The following is a 14285-nucleotide window of genomic DNA, read 5'->3' as shown; positions in this document are numbered from 1 at the left end:
TTCGCCATTGACAACCTGCAAACTATGATTGTAGTCACCAAAACCTTTGGACAAGAGCAGATTACAAAGATGTTCTCAAAGACCACCGTCAATGGACTCAAAGTACTGTTGAATAATGATAACAACTGTGAAACTATCAGGAATCTTGCCCACCAACGTATCCCCAAAGTCTTGGAAAACAACATACAAAAGTTCATCGACGAACAATCCGAGTTGGTATTGAGTAATCAAATCGCCATGATTGGTATGAAATATAAATACTAACGTGATGTTATCTTAAATCAATAATATATTATAATGTAGTACACAAATCAATAAATAAAAGTCGTGCAATAAAAATTATACATTAAAAAAATATAACTAAGTTTAAATTGTTTTTGAATATTATACTATAATGTAATATGTTTACGGTAATTTGGTTTCAAACTTGTTTTCGAGTATAGTAAGTTATATTAAGTACAACATTGTTTTCGATAAATATTCAATATTTACAACAGGTGATAAATTATAAACTGAATAGTTAATAATATAGATAATAATTATAGTCATGTTTTACACTTATTCTTCATAAAATTACCACGTTTTTTCAATTAATAATTAATTTTATAGTCTAAAGATAAATTCAAATTGACTTAAAAGCATTTATAGGTATACTTCATTTAATAAATTCGTGTGTGGATTCTAACACGGCGATTCAGTCACTAAAATATTTAAATATTAATAATATAACGATGAGGTTCGGCACTGACCTACAAAGTATAGATATGATTTAACATAAATGTCTAAATGTTAAATTTTGAGCGGGACAAGGAATGTATTTTTAATCGGTAATAAATCTAAACGAAATATATATGATTTTCAACATGAATTATTATTTATTAAAAACAGTTCGTGTGACAAATACGTCATCAGTTAATGTTTCCTAGTGAAAAATATAAATATTCAACTATGTTCAAATTATTTAGTACAATTTTATTTCCACAGTCTTTTTTAAACACACTTAATGTAGGTAACGCAAAAAAATACAATAATATTCTATTGAATTGAGTTTAATATAATGATAATATGAAATAGTTAACATATTATAATGATTATTATAAGTTATAACCATAAAAATGATCATCTCAGTCCTCGTAATATTAATAATTGCATGTAAAAATTGAAAATCTTACTCAATGAATCAATTAATTAAAAAAAAACCATCTTTCGTTAGTGCATTATAAAGATATTATATGCTTAATATGGGTTGATCACTTAATTGTGCACTATAACACCATATTATTTCAGCCAAAGCAAGTGTATATATATATACTTTTATCGCGGTGTGGCCACTTATCGTAATGAATGAGTTTTATTCTTGTTCAAAAATAAAACATGGTGAATAGTGTATTTCAAACACATATAAGTATTTCCTAATATCCACAAACGCATGCATCTTATAACATTTCACCAGAATATATAAAACTTACTCATCCGATAACGGTGCTGCTCCTTCTTCCTGTCCGGGTGCATTCACGTGGTATACGCAGAAATTTGACATAAGGGTGCGCATTTCAGTGTAATTGAAGAATGTCTGAAAACTCGTTACGTCTGAAAAACGAATAAGCGTTAGAAAACATCTAAATGAAACTATATATTGTCTTTCTATTACAGCGATCGTTTAATATAAGTGTCATGTATGATGCATAATATATAACATTATCATGTTCTATTGAATATCTATACATTAGTTTTGCAATTTAACTCGGGAGGGGATAAACTTTTAAAAACGTTCAATAAAAGAGGTAAGTAAGAAACTTGATAATTAATTTACGTTTTAGCGTATAAAAATAAAAACCAAGTGTCGCATCGAAACTAACCGCCTTCCCCTCCCCCCTGGATCTTCATAAGAACTTATTAGGGAGAAAAGAGTTTTGTTCATCGGACGGGAAATGTAACGTTGGGTTACGTTATGAGTCGTAACGTATGACTATGACAATTCACGAGGGAGTGGTTTCAAATTTCGTCAAACGGTGAAGCCACATACGAGGGCAGTTTGGGTAGGTTAGGTACCTAACCGTTATGGTCATATCAGATACTAAAATTTCAAAAGTATATAATGTAGTATATATTTTTAAAAGTATTTGTTAATTAAAATAAAAACTAAGGCTTAATTAACTTTTCAAAGACTTAACAAAACAACTGTACAAAATGATATGCATTTAAAGTATAAATATGAGTTATAAATAGGTGAGCAAATTTGAGCACAATTTTCAACACATATAGTTGACATTATTATGTTACACGTCGTATAAATGCTTAAAATCGTTAAAATTGTCGTTAAATATTATATATGATAATACTGCACACAACAAAATATAACCGAAGTATAAACTTTTTCTCAATATTTCAGAGACTATTATATAATATAATGTATAATATATTATATTATATTATATTATATTGTTATTGTTATTATTTAATTAAAAAAAATAATAAAAAGTAATTGGGCATTACACCTAATTAAACTCAGAATATGTCGATTCATTGTTTTTGGGGATTTTTAATTCGTCCTTAGCTTGCTTACAGTTCAGTCCTAAGTCGTGGTAAGTGAGTATCGCTTGTCTGGACCGATCGCCCTGCACGGCCACGCACACGGGCCCATTGTCGGTGTCAACGTACACCTCTTCCACGCCGGTGTTTCCCCTGGTAAACGTTCGAACGGCGGGTAGCGACGGACGGACGCCGGTAAGTTCCACTTCCTCCAAAGTCTCCGATCGCATGCCACTACGTCACACATAAAAAAAAACACAAATAGTTATCGTTGTGATATTATGCGAATACACAAAGTATAACGAGTGATAGGTATATCTCAATGTTACACCCAATTCGTGAAATTGTAAACTATTTCAAATGTTTTTTTTTTTTTTCATTTTATGTAATAATAATTATAAGTTTAAATATATTATTCGCTATTATCGCGGAATCGACAAAGTACACACGAACTGTTCAAGGTATTCTTGAGTCGTAAAATGGTAAAAAACAAATAATTGTCCATTTCGTGAATTGGGTAATTTCACCAACGGTATGTAACATATTATATTATTATTCAATGTAGCCGCAGTGGCGCCGAGTTTGATCGAAGTGGGCGATACGAGTGACCTCCTTGAATTGTTATGGACACGCGGTATACACGATATACATTAAAAAAAAAAAAAAAAAAAAAACGGTGTTAACGGGCTGATGCCGTGCAAATTATTAATATAATTATTTCGGTGTTGGAGGACTTAACCTCTACACAGAAATTATCAATCGACAGGCCCAAGTTCGGTAATCGGCGTCACCGTTTGACACAGCGTAAAAAGACTTCCATGACTACAAAAGTCATAGAAATAAATCAAACAACGGTCACGGACGCACTCACCTGAGCAGCGACGCTTCTTCGGATATGGCTGAGGTGGGCATTTTTCTGTAAAACGAAAACCATGATAAATGAGAAACACACGTTAACATAAAACATATCGTATTATTATATATTATATCGAAACCCCCTCAACATCGCGCGTCTTGACGAATGAATGTGTGATGTGTGTATGTGTGTGTATACTGTATACATGTATCATATAGTTCATGTTTTGTGTAATATATAAGCCCATAAACTTTTCTCTTCCAATCAATATGTTTAATGCTACAATTTCAAGTGTAGGTATATTGTATTTGTAGTGTGGGGATTTTATTAAATTTTTTTTTAAAGAAATAACTGATTCACCTTTTTATTATAATTATTATATAATAATCACTGAAAAGAATTGAAAAATAAATCGATCATTTACAATATAATATAATGTACGTGGCCTTTCAATTCTATATGATACAATTTAGTACAGCTAAAAAAAATGAACATCCTCCTTCAATAATATGAGTGAAAATATGCCACAAATGTCATGAATTCTTGCTAACGGAGAAGCGTAGTTAGTTTATAAAATATGTAGGTAACTTGTTTTCGGGGGTCTATGACATTTTTTTTTCAAAAAGATCGGAGTAAATAGAAGAGAGAAAGTTTTCAGATAGCTTTTTGTTTTTTCATCGCCCTTTTCACTAGTATTGTAATCGATGAAGCCCGTATATGTATCTGTCATATACAATTTATAATAATTATCGTGCTATCATACGTGTAGGACTTAAGCGTTTTTTAATCGTTTTTAACTACCATTAACTCGCCTTGTTTACATGCCGGTATAATGTGGATAAAAAAATTGTACAAGTATTACACAAAAAAGGTTGTTCTACCCTTTTGTCCCTTTTTCATAACCCGAGTACTTCCTCCGTCCGTAATCCAACCTTTTTAAGAAACAAAACCGACGATCGAAATGTACAATTATGTGTGTAATTTTTACAACAACGGCAATCATAGAGAAATTGCATTTTATTTTAATTTCGATAATAATTTACTACGAGTACGACTCATTTACAGTCAATAAGTAGAAAATAGTGACGGTATGAATCCGATTGTAATCGGCTTATTTCCATGTTCAAATATTACAAATCTATCAAAAACCTGGTTTTTAAATTCATGAGTATATTTGACATAAAGTCTATACTCAAGTATATTCAAGTAATTCTAAACTCATATTCAATTTATGACATTTCTACCGTGGCTTTAAATATAGCCAATGATCAGCTAATATTTATTATAGTTTATTATTTTCAAACTCTGTTCGTTTTAGCAATTTAACCATAATTCAATGTTTCAATAATATTATCGAGGTAGTCCTCGAAAATACCGTTAAAACACTAAATATTATACAAACACGTATTACACGGTACTCGTAGGTATATTTAAACATTATATAAACATAATATTCTTATATTCGCTGTACAATTCGAACGAACAAAATAATATTTTATCGAAAGCACATAAAAAACGCGGAGAAATAATTCTGTAAAAATAGTACCTATATAATATATTAATTTGTACTCTGTAAGTGGACACCGGTGTGTTAAGGATTATTTACACGTTATTATATAATAATAAGTAGTGTCGTGTTGGATTCTACTCGACCTCGACTCGTGCACACGATGATAATAATATGATTACGATGACGACAATAATACAGCCATATGGCATATAGGTGTGTACTTTACGTGTATAATATTTTATATAGGTACGCGCGTGTAATATACCTGAGCGGTGTGTTGATGTTTCCGGTGCCGATTACGGGCACGCCGGACATAAGCGGTTCGGACAGCCTGCGCCGGGGGCTGGAGCTTAGCGTGCCGAAAGCCTTTTTAAAAACGGTACCGACAGAGTTCTTCCGCTCCGGCTGCAGGTCGTCCGTAGTCGCTTTGTACACGCGGTCGGCGGCCAGCGAGCGGTAGGACATGTTGCGGCATGCGGGGCCAAAAGCTGCAAACAAAATGTATTTACGTGCGAGTACGTGCAAAAGCCGTCAACGTATAATAATAATAATAATAATATGTAAAATATGTAATAATAATAATAATAATAATAACACAATAAAAATAATATAATAATAATAATATGATGATGATGATGATACACAATAATAATACATTGCCTATATACCAATATATAATAATCTAATTAATATACTCCGCATAGTATTATGTATAATATAAATATATACGAAAGAGACGTGTACCTACGTATCTTGTTTAGTTTTAGGTGGTACATTTGAACATTTCTGTGATAAAAAAAATCGAATGATTGACGAAAAACAATGTATTGTTAAGTCAATTCGGAGAGTTTGGCTCTTTATTCAACCGAAGACTTTTTGATTTTTATAATCTACAAAAAATCTGAATATGTGTCCGAAATTATTGATATCAATAAAATTGTGCTATCTTTATCATTAGTATAGCAATAATAGAATATATTTTGAGTTGATCTGAGATCATGAGCCATAGTGGGATGTAAAACGATGACGATGGCCTACAACGTTTTCAAAAACACGTATGATATGACGTGTGTTCAGAGTACAATTGTACAAAACTAAATATTCAGTAGATCGCCAATTTGAAAACGTCGAGTTGCCTAGGTGGATCAAATCCAAAAAAAAAATCGTATTTTGACAATATGAAAACGATAGAAAAATCGAAATTCTTCGAATTCCATACGTATATATTATCCTATTTGTACTCAAAGGACTGGAGTTAAGAAAATAAATATTATCTCATATCATATCATACTTAAATACGTCGTACACGTTAAATATTATGTACCTATATCAATACGGCAGGACATGATGCACATTATTAGTAATGTAAAAAAAAATAAAAATAAATGATGTAAAAACCATGACGTACAAATGCGGTGTAAAACAATAATAATGTGTACGGCACGCCGCGACGTCTGCTAACTGCTAAGTACCTATACTGTAATAGACGCGTTAACTGCCGGAGGGATATAATAATAATATCACGCTCGATCCGGAACACCACACGCGGACGAGAGTGCAGAGCGTCGATTATACGTTTAATCCTATTAATGAAAATATTATATTTTTCGTATGCGCGCGGCGTATATAGATACTGCGCACATCCCGTCAAATCGTGTTTATTATTTTTAACTCTCCGCCCGTATTACAGTCGACCGTTTGCTCGAGTAGTGTATTATATTATATTTGTCCGATAAATCGTACGCGCTTCAACGAGACAATAATATTATTATGGCAGCGTAGTGTACTCACACCGTACACGACGACGACGACGACGACGACGACGACGACGATGACGACAGCGACGAGAGCGACGACGATAATATCTTTTTGTTTGCTCGTTTGTATACGTCGGGTACAGGTACTTCCTAAACCGGATACGATGCACGTATAAAATAATATAACGCATTTATCGGGAGGCGCGTGTGTAGTCGACTGGAGCGCGATACAGGACGACGGGATGGTACGGGACCGGAAACGCGCTTCCGTCCCACGCACCCATCGCCGGCACAATGACGCGTATTTTTCTAGAGACGCGTAAACGCCATCCACCTGCTGATGGTGCGATCACCGCGAAACGAGACGACAGTTTCGTGATTACGACATGAATAATGTCATATTATTATCGTGATATAATATCACGTAGTTCATAACGTTATGCGGTTCGCGATTTTATTATATATATTTTTTTTCGACATTCGCTTTATCTTGGAACATTTTTATGTACACGTCGTAACACTTGCACCACTTATTAAACCGCAATTCTTTTTAATAGCGATAAAACCCATTTATTACCGTGGTGAATTTCGTTCTAAGTATTATATTTTCATATTTTTAAAATTATGTCGACCATACTATAATGTGGCTTGTTGAAGAACAGTATTTTTTTAAAAAATCTATTTGATCCACGAACAAACGATGAACATTAGGTAAATAGAACCAATAAAGGTATATTACATTATTATAATAATACGATATTAATTATAATTTTAGTTTTACAATTCAAATCAAATAAGAGTGATTGGTTCATATTATATATTAATACAATTCAAAATAACAACCACGGCTAAATTTTGGAAAAATAATATTTTGCTTTTCAGTATGAAATCGCATTAATCAATAATCATACGGTTTTCTTTATTTAAAATTTGAAAACGTATCAAATCGGTATCATGCAAATTTGCTAATATTTCTTGTAAAAATATCTTTTTTATAACAAAGATTTGAATATGTTGAAAAAATGAATTTAAAAAAGAAAAACACAAGTAACATTTTATCAAAGAAGACGATAGTGTGTCACGTTTAAAAATATTGAACTTTTAAAATATATCTTTTATAATATATCAGAATAATTTGAGCCGATAGGCGATAGCTATACATAACATATTAATATATCGCCTATATTTGATACAGACAACTATTGTAATATGTACATGAGTACAGTTTGGATTTAACGTGTCAGTTCGTGTCATGAAAGTCGAGTCCTATTTGACGTCATTTATGATAATAATCAACCGACGAAAACTCCGTGGCCACGAAATCCATTCAATGTCTTTTTAACCCTCCTCCATAATTATAGCCACCGTTGAAATCTAACGTCACTCACACGTTTTTATATTCGTAAATTATAAAATATTGTCTACTTCAAGTCTACAGAGATTATAATATTAATATGTTTTGTAATAATAATCGTAGAATATTTCCTCGTATTTATAGGAGCAATGAGAACATTTAGATGTTAAATCTAATTTTGTCATGTTAAATGTATGTTATCAATTATTATGACATGCAATGGAATTTAAGGTGTAGGTAGTTACCAGTTGTGGTTTTAATATGAGCAATTGGAATAATAATAATAATAAGGAAAACACTAAAATAAATGTGCGTTTTAAGTTCAAAAAGGTATACTCTTCGCGTTATTAATATCATTCACACATAAAAAAAAATGGCTACCTAACGGTAGGATTAAAAAGTTAAATAAATAATTTTAAAACCCCCGAGTCGTGTTGAAAAAAAACCCAATTTACTCGGTCAAGGACGCACGTACTATAGCACACGCAAAAATAAAAAATTCACAGAGTACCTACTCATTATCTATATATAACCATTTGTTTGAATTATCTATATGAACGTCACATAAATATAGATTTTTTTGATAATTTGTATGTAATGTTTTATGCTCGTTGTTTTATACATGATATAAACAGTTTTGAAATAATCTAAAAAATACATTTACTATATTTTATGTTTATTTTAAAATATTGGATTAGCTTTTGGTTCATCATACGCACATTGTTCGAAATGTTTTACTTGAATTCTTGAAACAACAAAAAATGGTGGTCCTAGTCTTAGAGAATTGTTATCAACAACAAAGTTAATTTTTACAAAACATTTATAGCTAAAATTCAAACCACACATACGAGTATAGTAATCATTTGTTTAACTATATGAATTATTAATAGTTTAATACATTTTTATAATTACTTTTTGTAAATTGTTTAGACAAAAAGAGTTTTTAATTAATTTATCAAATTTTCGAATATTTTTTGTAAATTTTGTATTTTTTGTGTAAACATTAAACATTACTTTATGCGTAGATAAATTATTTGGCAAAATATCATAAATTGAACAATTTGTTTACGTTTATTAATTTATTCATAACCTACTCCAACAAATACCAGAGAAATAAATATTTAAAATACTAGTTATTACTTATTAGAGTTTATATAATGCACTGTAAAATTATGATTTCGCAATCAATAATAATAATTATAAATTATAAAAAGCTTGTAAAATTATACCTAATTATACAAAGATTTGAGTAATATTATAAGTTGAATTGCATAAAAGCTATTTTTTCAAACGTGATTTATACTTAAAAGAACATTAAAATTATAATTATAAATAATACTGTAATATAGTATTTAATATTTATATCGTATGATATTAAATATAATAATTCAATACATTAAACACATATTATGTAGTTTATAGTTTTTTCTCAATTCTTATTAGTATAAAAACAAACAGCAATTTACAAGTTTTAAATTGTATATTGATAAACATTAACCATTGTAAATTCTAGCTGATGTATAATCAAAATATTATTTAAAATTTAAACAATACTGAAAAATTAAAAATATGGATTTATATTTTTTTTAATATTGCCATTTAACAATATACTATTAGTTAAATCAAATTGTAAAATAGCATGAATTCAATCGTTGTTTTCAAATAATTATTAAACAATGACATGACCACTACTATATCGCACGTAGGACTACCCAACCAAGCCTATATAGCGAGCCTTATGCGTTGTTATTAATTTTGTTTTGTTGCTCTATAATTCGACAGCGTATAAACCGTCATGTAATAATTTGATAACAAACGTAAACCAAAATTGCATATGCTGTTAAACGGAACAAGCCTATTGTATGCGAATGTTTATTCAAATGCTGGGGCGGTGAATGTTTGGACGTAAATCCAACACATTAAACACAACGGTTTTGGACACGGAATAAAATTTATTTGTACCTGGAAACTCGGAAAACCGATTTTTGATAGATACAATAAAATTAATGATAACCTATATAATATATTATAATACCGGTACTGTTATTGACTAAGTTGGAAAGATAAGCAATAAAGATTTTTATTTTCATTTTTATACATTTAATATAATACATAATGATCAAAATATTTTTAAATTAAAGTTGTGAAAAATAAAAATGTTGATAGACAATTAACTATTAAAAGTCAGCCTTCTTGTGGTGTCTCTTAGGTAACGACTATAAAAAGAAAAAAGTAAAAAAAAATTGCATAAAAACTTTTATCCGAACATTATATATATTTTTTTAATATTGTTTACCCTAAACTATTTTATTTTAGGTGTCTTTAAAAAATGTATAAAATAAACGTGTTTACCCAACCGTTTCTCAATTCTCGGGTAAACAATATTGTTATGTTCTCAAATGTATTATGGCCGAATTGCACACATTTATTAACAATCTTTTCGTACATTTTTAATTTTTATTTATTTTCAGAAAAACTGCGTGATCATATCTTAATATCATGAAACATACTCTTCCTATGTCAACTCAAACTGTGTCTTTAAGAAACAATAGAAATCAATGGTATTGAAAAATTCAAAATAATCCATTACCCTATACAAATACCTATTGAATTTTTGGAAAATACATTTTAAAAACAAATTCAGCATTACCAATTATCATACACTCCAATCAGCAACCTAAATGACGAGATCTGTTTGTATATACAGTGATATGTATTACCTAAATAAACATAACCTCAATAATTTTGTGTAAGAGCAGAAACCGAAAACAGTTTATTTCTAGTTAGCGCAGAAATAACTCACTGATGGTTATGAATTCGCGAAATTCATTAAAATTTCCATTAACGATGAGGGTTTTAAAGTCAGTTGATAAAAAAAAATATATATATTATAAAAAGAAATCATTCTACCCGTAAAAAGCCAAGTTTATGTATTTAAATACCATTTATTTAACCCGATGAGAATAGTATAATATTATATCATAATATGATGCGATGGTGTGTGTGTGTGTTTAAACGCACAGACCATAATCGATTATTGTAGTTACCTATGTTATATAATATAATATGTTGTTTATTATTATGAATGAGGGTAAATGAGAACACGGCCTTGCCTCCATCGATCCTCACGTGTCACCTATAATATTTTCCTGTTTATATTATTAATGAGGTTTCCGTCAAAATATTTGTACTGACTGCTCGGTCAAATTATGTCCTACATATATATTTTTTTTTTTAATAGTTAAGTCCCACCATCGTTGTTATCGTAGCCTGTAAAACTTTATTCGATAAAATTCTCAAAATACTATACAAAGGTACGCTGTACTGAGTCGAGTATTACTGCAGTGTACATTCATAGACTTTGTCAATCAATTTCTCAAACCTTAGATTGTGGTATTGTACTACACGAATGTACAAAATCCAAAATCAACCAATATTAAACTATAGGTAACAACAGATAAACCACATGCAATAGATATAATATCATATCTATAGGTGCATACTACATCGGCTACATCAGTGTACATTGTGTGATATAATATATACTATAATAATCGTATTATATTATGTTCTATTATTATTTTGGGTACCTATTATAGTTATGTGACAATCGATATGAATTTCGGTCGTTGTTCTAAAAGCCCGAATGAGGTGTTTATAATCGACTTAATGGATTTTTGAAATATTCAGTGACATAAGTTCGCTGTAAATATAAGCAAACCGCTGTACTCAAGTCAACGTCAACAGCGTATTAACTTTAATTAGCTTTTATTAGATTAGTCTTGTAAGCGTCATACGAGTAAATCCCCCGATCGCAATATTGTATACCCGAAGTTGCCCATAATATTGTACCGTATTATATTATTCGAGAAAATTTATTACGAATAGGTTAATGAATAGATTACAAGAAAAAATGAAATTGAAGATTTTCAAAACATAGAATCAGCTGAGTATAGTTCCTTAGTTTTCCCTGACAAGTTTATATAGTATAGATATTTATCATAAATAGTTTAATTATTGGTTGGATGATTGTTTATGGTAAAATTTAACTTAAATTAGAAATTACAGAAAAACAAACATACAATATAATATAGTAAGCCTAGTAGGTGATTTCAACAATTTACTAAAAAATTGTTTTTTAAGGATTTGAACTTAAAAATCTCTTTAGCCCAACTACTTTTTTTTGTTAAAGACAATTTTAGGTTGAAAATATTTTAATATTTTACTTGATGACAACAAAGTGTGATAATAATGATTGTTGTTTGATAAAAAAAAAATTCACCCAGTAAATAAAATGTAAGAGTTCGATTTATATATTATACAGCTACTATGCTGAAATACCCGACAGAACTACTGCAGTATGTATAATACTGTATATATGTATATTTAAGTATTATATCGATTTTATAGATATGTGCGTAGTAGTGAGTATGATTGTGTAATTTTTAAACTGTATAAATGTTTAAATTTGTTATAACGAACCCTGTATAATATAGACTTAAATACTTAATAAATATTCAAAGTGCGTTAATTCCCGGATTTAGTATGGAAAATAATGAAAAAATAAATTAAGTAACTTAACTAAATATCGATTTGCAGAAAAGGAACGAGCGTTTTATCAATAAAATTGAATGGTATACTCGAAACGTATCGTCAATCGTTCGGCAATTGTTTGACCTTCGAAGTTTATACTCCCTGGTTCGGTGTTAAAAGTTTACACTACTGCACGGCATATATAAATATAATATACTCAATCCGAACCGACGCCGTTTGGTTGTTTACGGGTGACGCGTAGTTGTACTTATTGTGGGTCGGACGTTTTGCTAGACTGTGAAAAAAAGAGTTTCATGATGAATTTCAATGAATTCCATGGCTGCCAATTGATGTCAAAATATTTCTTGATCAATCTGTTGGGTATATTATATATTATATACATTTGAATAGCCCGTAAATTAAAAACTCGTTAATCCCCAGATGAGTTATTTGTGTGCCATACGTAAAATTTAAGGTTAACTTAAAAGGTGGGGAAAAAAGTCGATGAATCGATACTCTCGCGTGTATGGGGATTATTATTATTAGGTATAATTAAAGTTTATATTCTATACATTATGGGTATATTATGTACATGTTTATGAGGTACATGCGCTTTTTATCGATCCGTGAGTGAAAAAAAAAACGAACGGCGTGTTACTTATTTGAAGGTATCTTTATACATCGGACAACGTAAAACCTATATTATAACCTTCACACAATACCTAGTATAGAGTATTATATTATATTAGTACATTATAATCTTTTATTTATCTATAGGTTAATTTTGTCGGCAACTCGATTTCAACACTACTGTTAAAATCGTCTCGACATATACTTGATAGAATGGAAGATCTACGAACAATATTATAATATGACATCCCATACATACATATTTTATTATTTCTAGCTAATCCGCGGTTATATTGCAGGGGTGTGAGCTCAAGTGTTAAAATTGTACTGTTATTTGTTACAAATAACGTATAGGTTCGTGTTGAAATATTATTACAAACGTTGACGTTCACGAAAACATGTAGTGCACGCTGTATGTACCTCTTTCGTATTGGCGCCTGTTTCGGCGGGGTATGTGCTAGTCAAAATATTATGTCAATTTACTTAGGTATGCGATGACGATACGTATTTGAAATATCTACCTGGATTTCGTTTTCTCTCCTTCGACAGTATTCAAGGATTCGGACCCGGGGTGAACAAGAAAACACGCAGCAATACAAAAAGTAATATTAAACAAAGTCACGTAAACACGCAAGCGCGTGCGCTCGCTGCCCGCGCTCTCGCGTATGTGTGTGTGTGTGTGTGTGTGTGTGTGTGTGTGTGTGTGTGTGTGTGTGTGTGTGTGTGTGTGTGTGTGTGTGTGTGTGTGTGTGTGTGTGTGTGTGTGTGTGTGTGTGGAAGAGAAAGAGAGAAAAAACACTGAATACCGTAAATACTTGAGAATAAAAAGAATTTTTTCGATCAGCACCGGTCGTGAGGGTAAAGCGATACAAACATAATAGTATGATCACATACTATTGTAGCCTGGTTGCAGGTGGTAGTATTATAGGCCATGGCATTGGTGTGATGGTGGTAAACGCGACAGCGGCCCACCCGAGTTTGTCGCTGCAGGTGCTCGCACCTTAACAACAAGGATCACGTGATATGGACGGGTTACCGTGGAATGAAGATCGAACGAAATTCATAAAAATGAACTATTATCGCAATACTCCGGGAGGTAATAATGAAATGATA

General features: G+C 30.8%; 1 protein-coding gene across 8 annotated transcripts in view; it reads right to left on the bottom strand.

Annotated features, from left to right (window-relative positions):
- The window catches only part of LOC114123037 (protein NDRG3), a 64929-nt gene that overhangs the window by 34431 nt on the left and 16213 nt on the right, over positions 1–14285 (bottom strand). For 5 of the 8 annotated variants that reach the window (XR_007603853.1, XR_007603852.1, XM_050200003.1 and 2 more), the window contains 4 exons: positions 5164–5386; positions 3404–3448; positions 2567–2766; positions 1470–1590 (listed from right to left, as the gene is read on the bottom strand). Coding sequence is in view for 6 of the 8 variants with exons in the window: in XM_050200003.1 (XP_050055960.1) it covers positions 1470–1590; positions 2567–2766; positions 3404–3448; positions 5164–5386 (589 nt within the window). In the remaining 2 variants the exon portion in view is untranslated. Of the gene's footprint in view, positions 1–1469; positions 1591–2566; positions 2767–3403; positions 3449–5163; positions 5387–6222; positions 6260–14285 lie in introns of those variants that run through there. The other 3 variants (XM_050200005.1, XM_050200006.1, XM_050200002.1) reach the window with 2 other exon arrangements.

This window comes from Aphis gossypii, chromosome 2 (assembly GCF_020184175.1).
Source record: "Aphis gossypii isolate Hap1 chromosome 2, ASM2018417v2, whole genome shotgun sequence".
NCBI lineage: Eukaryota > Metazoa > Arthropoda > Insecta > Hemiptera > Aphididae > Aphis > Aphis gossypii.
Note: the sequence above shows the minus strand (reverse complement) of the source record. Positions and strands in the feature narration are given on the sequence as shown.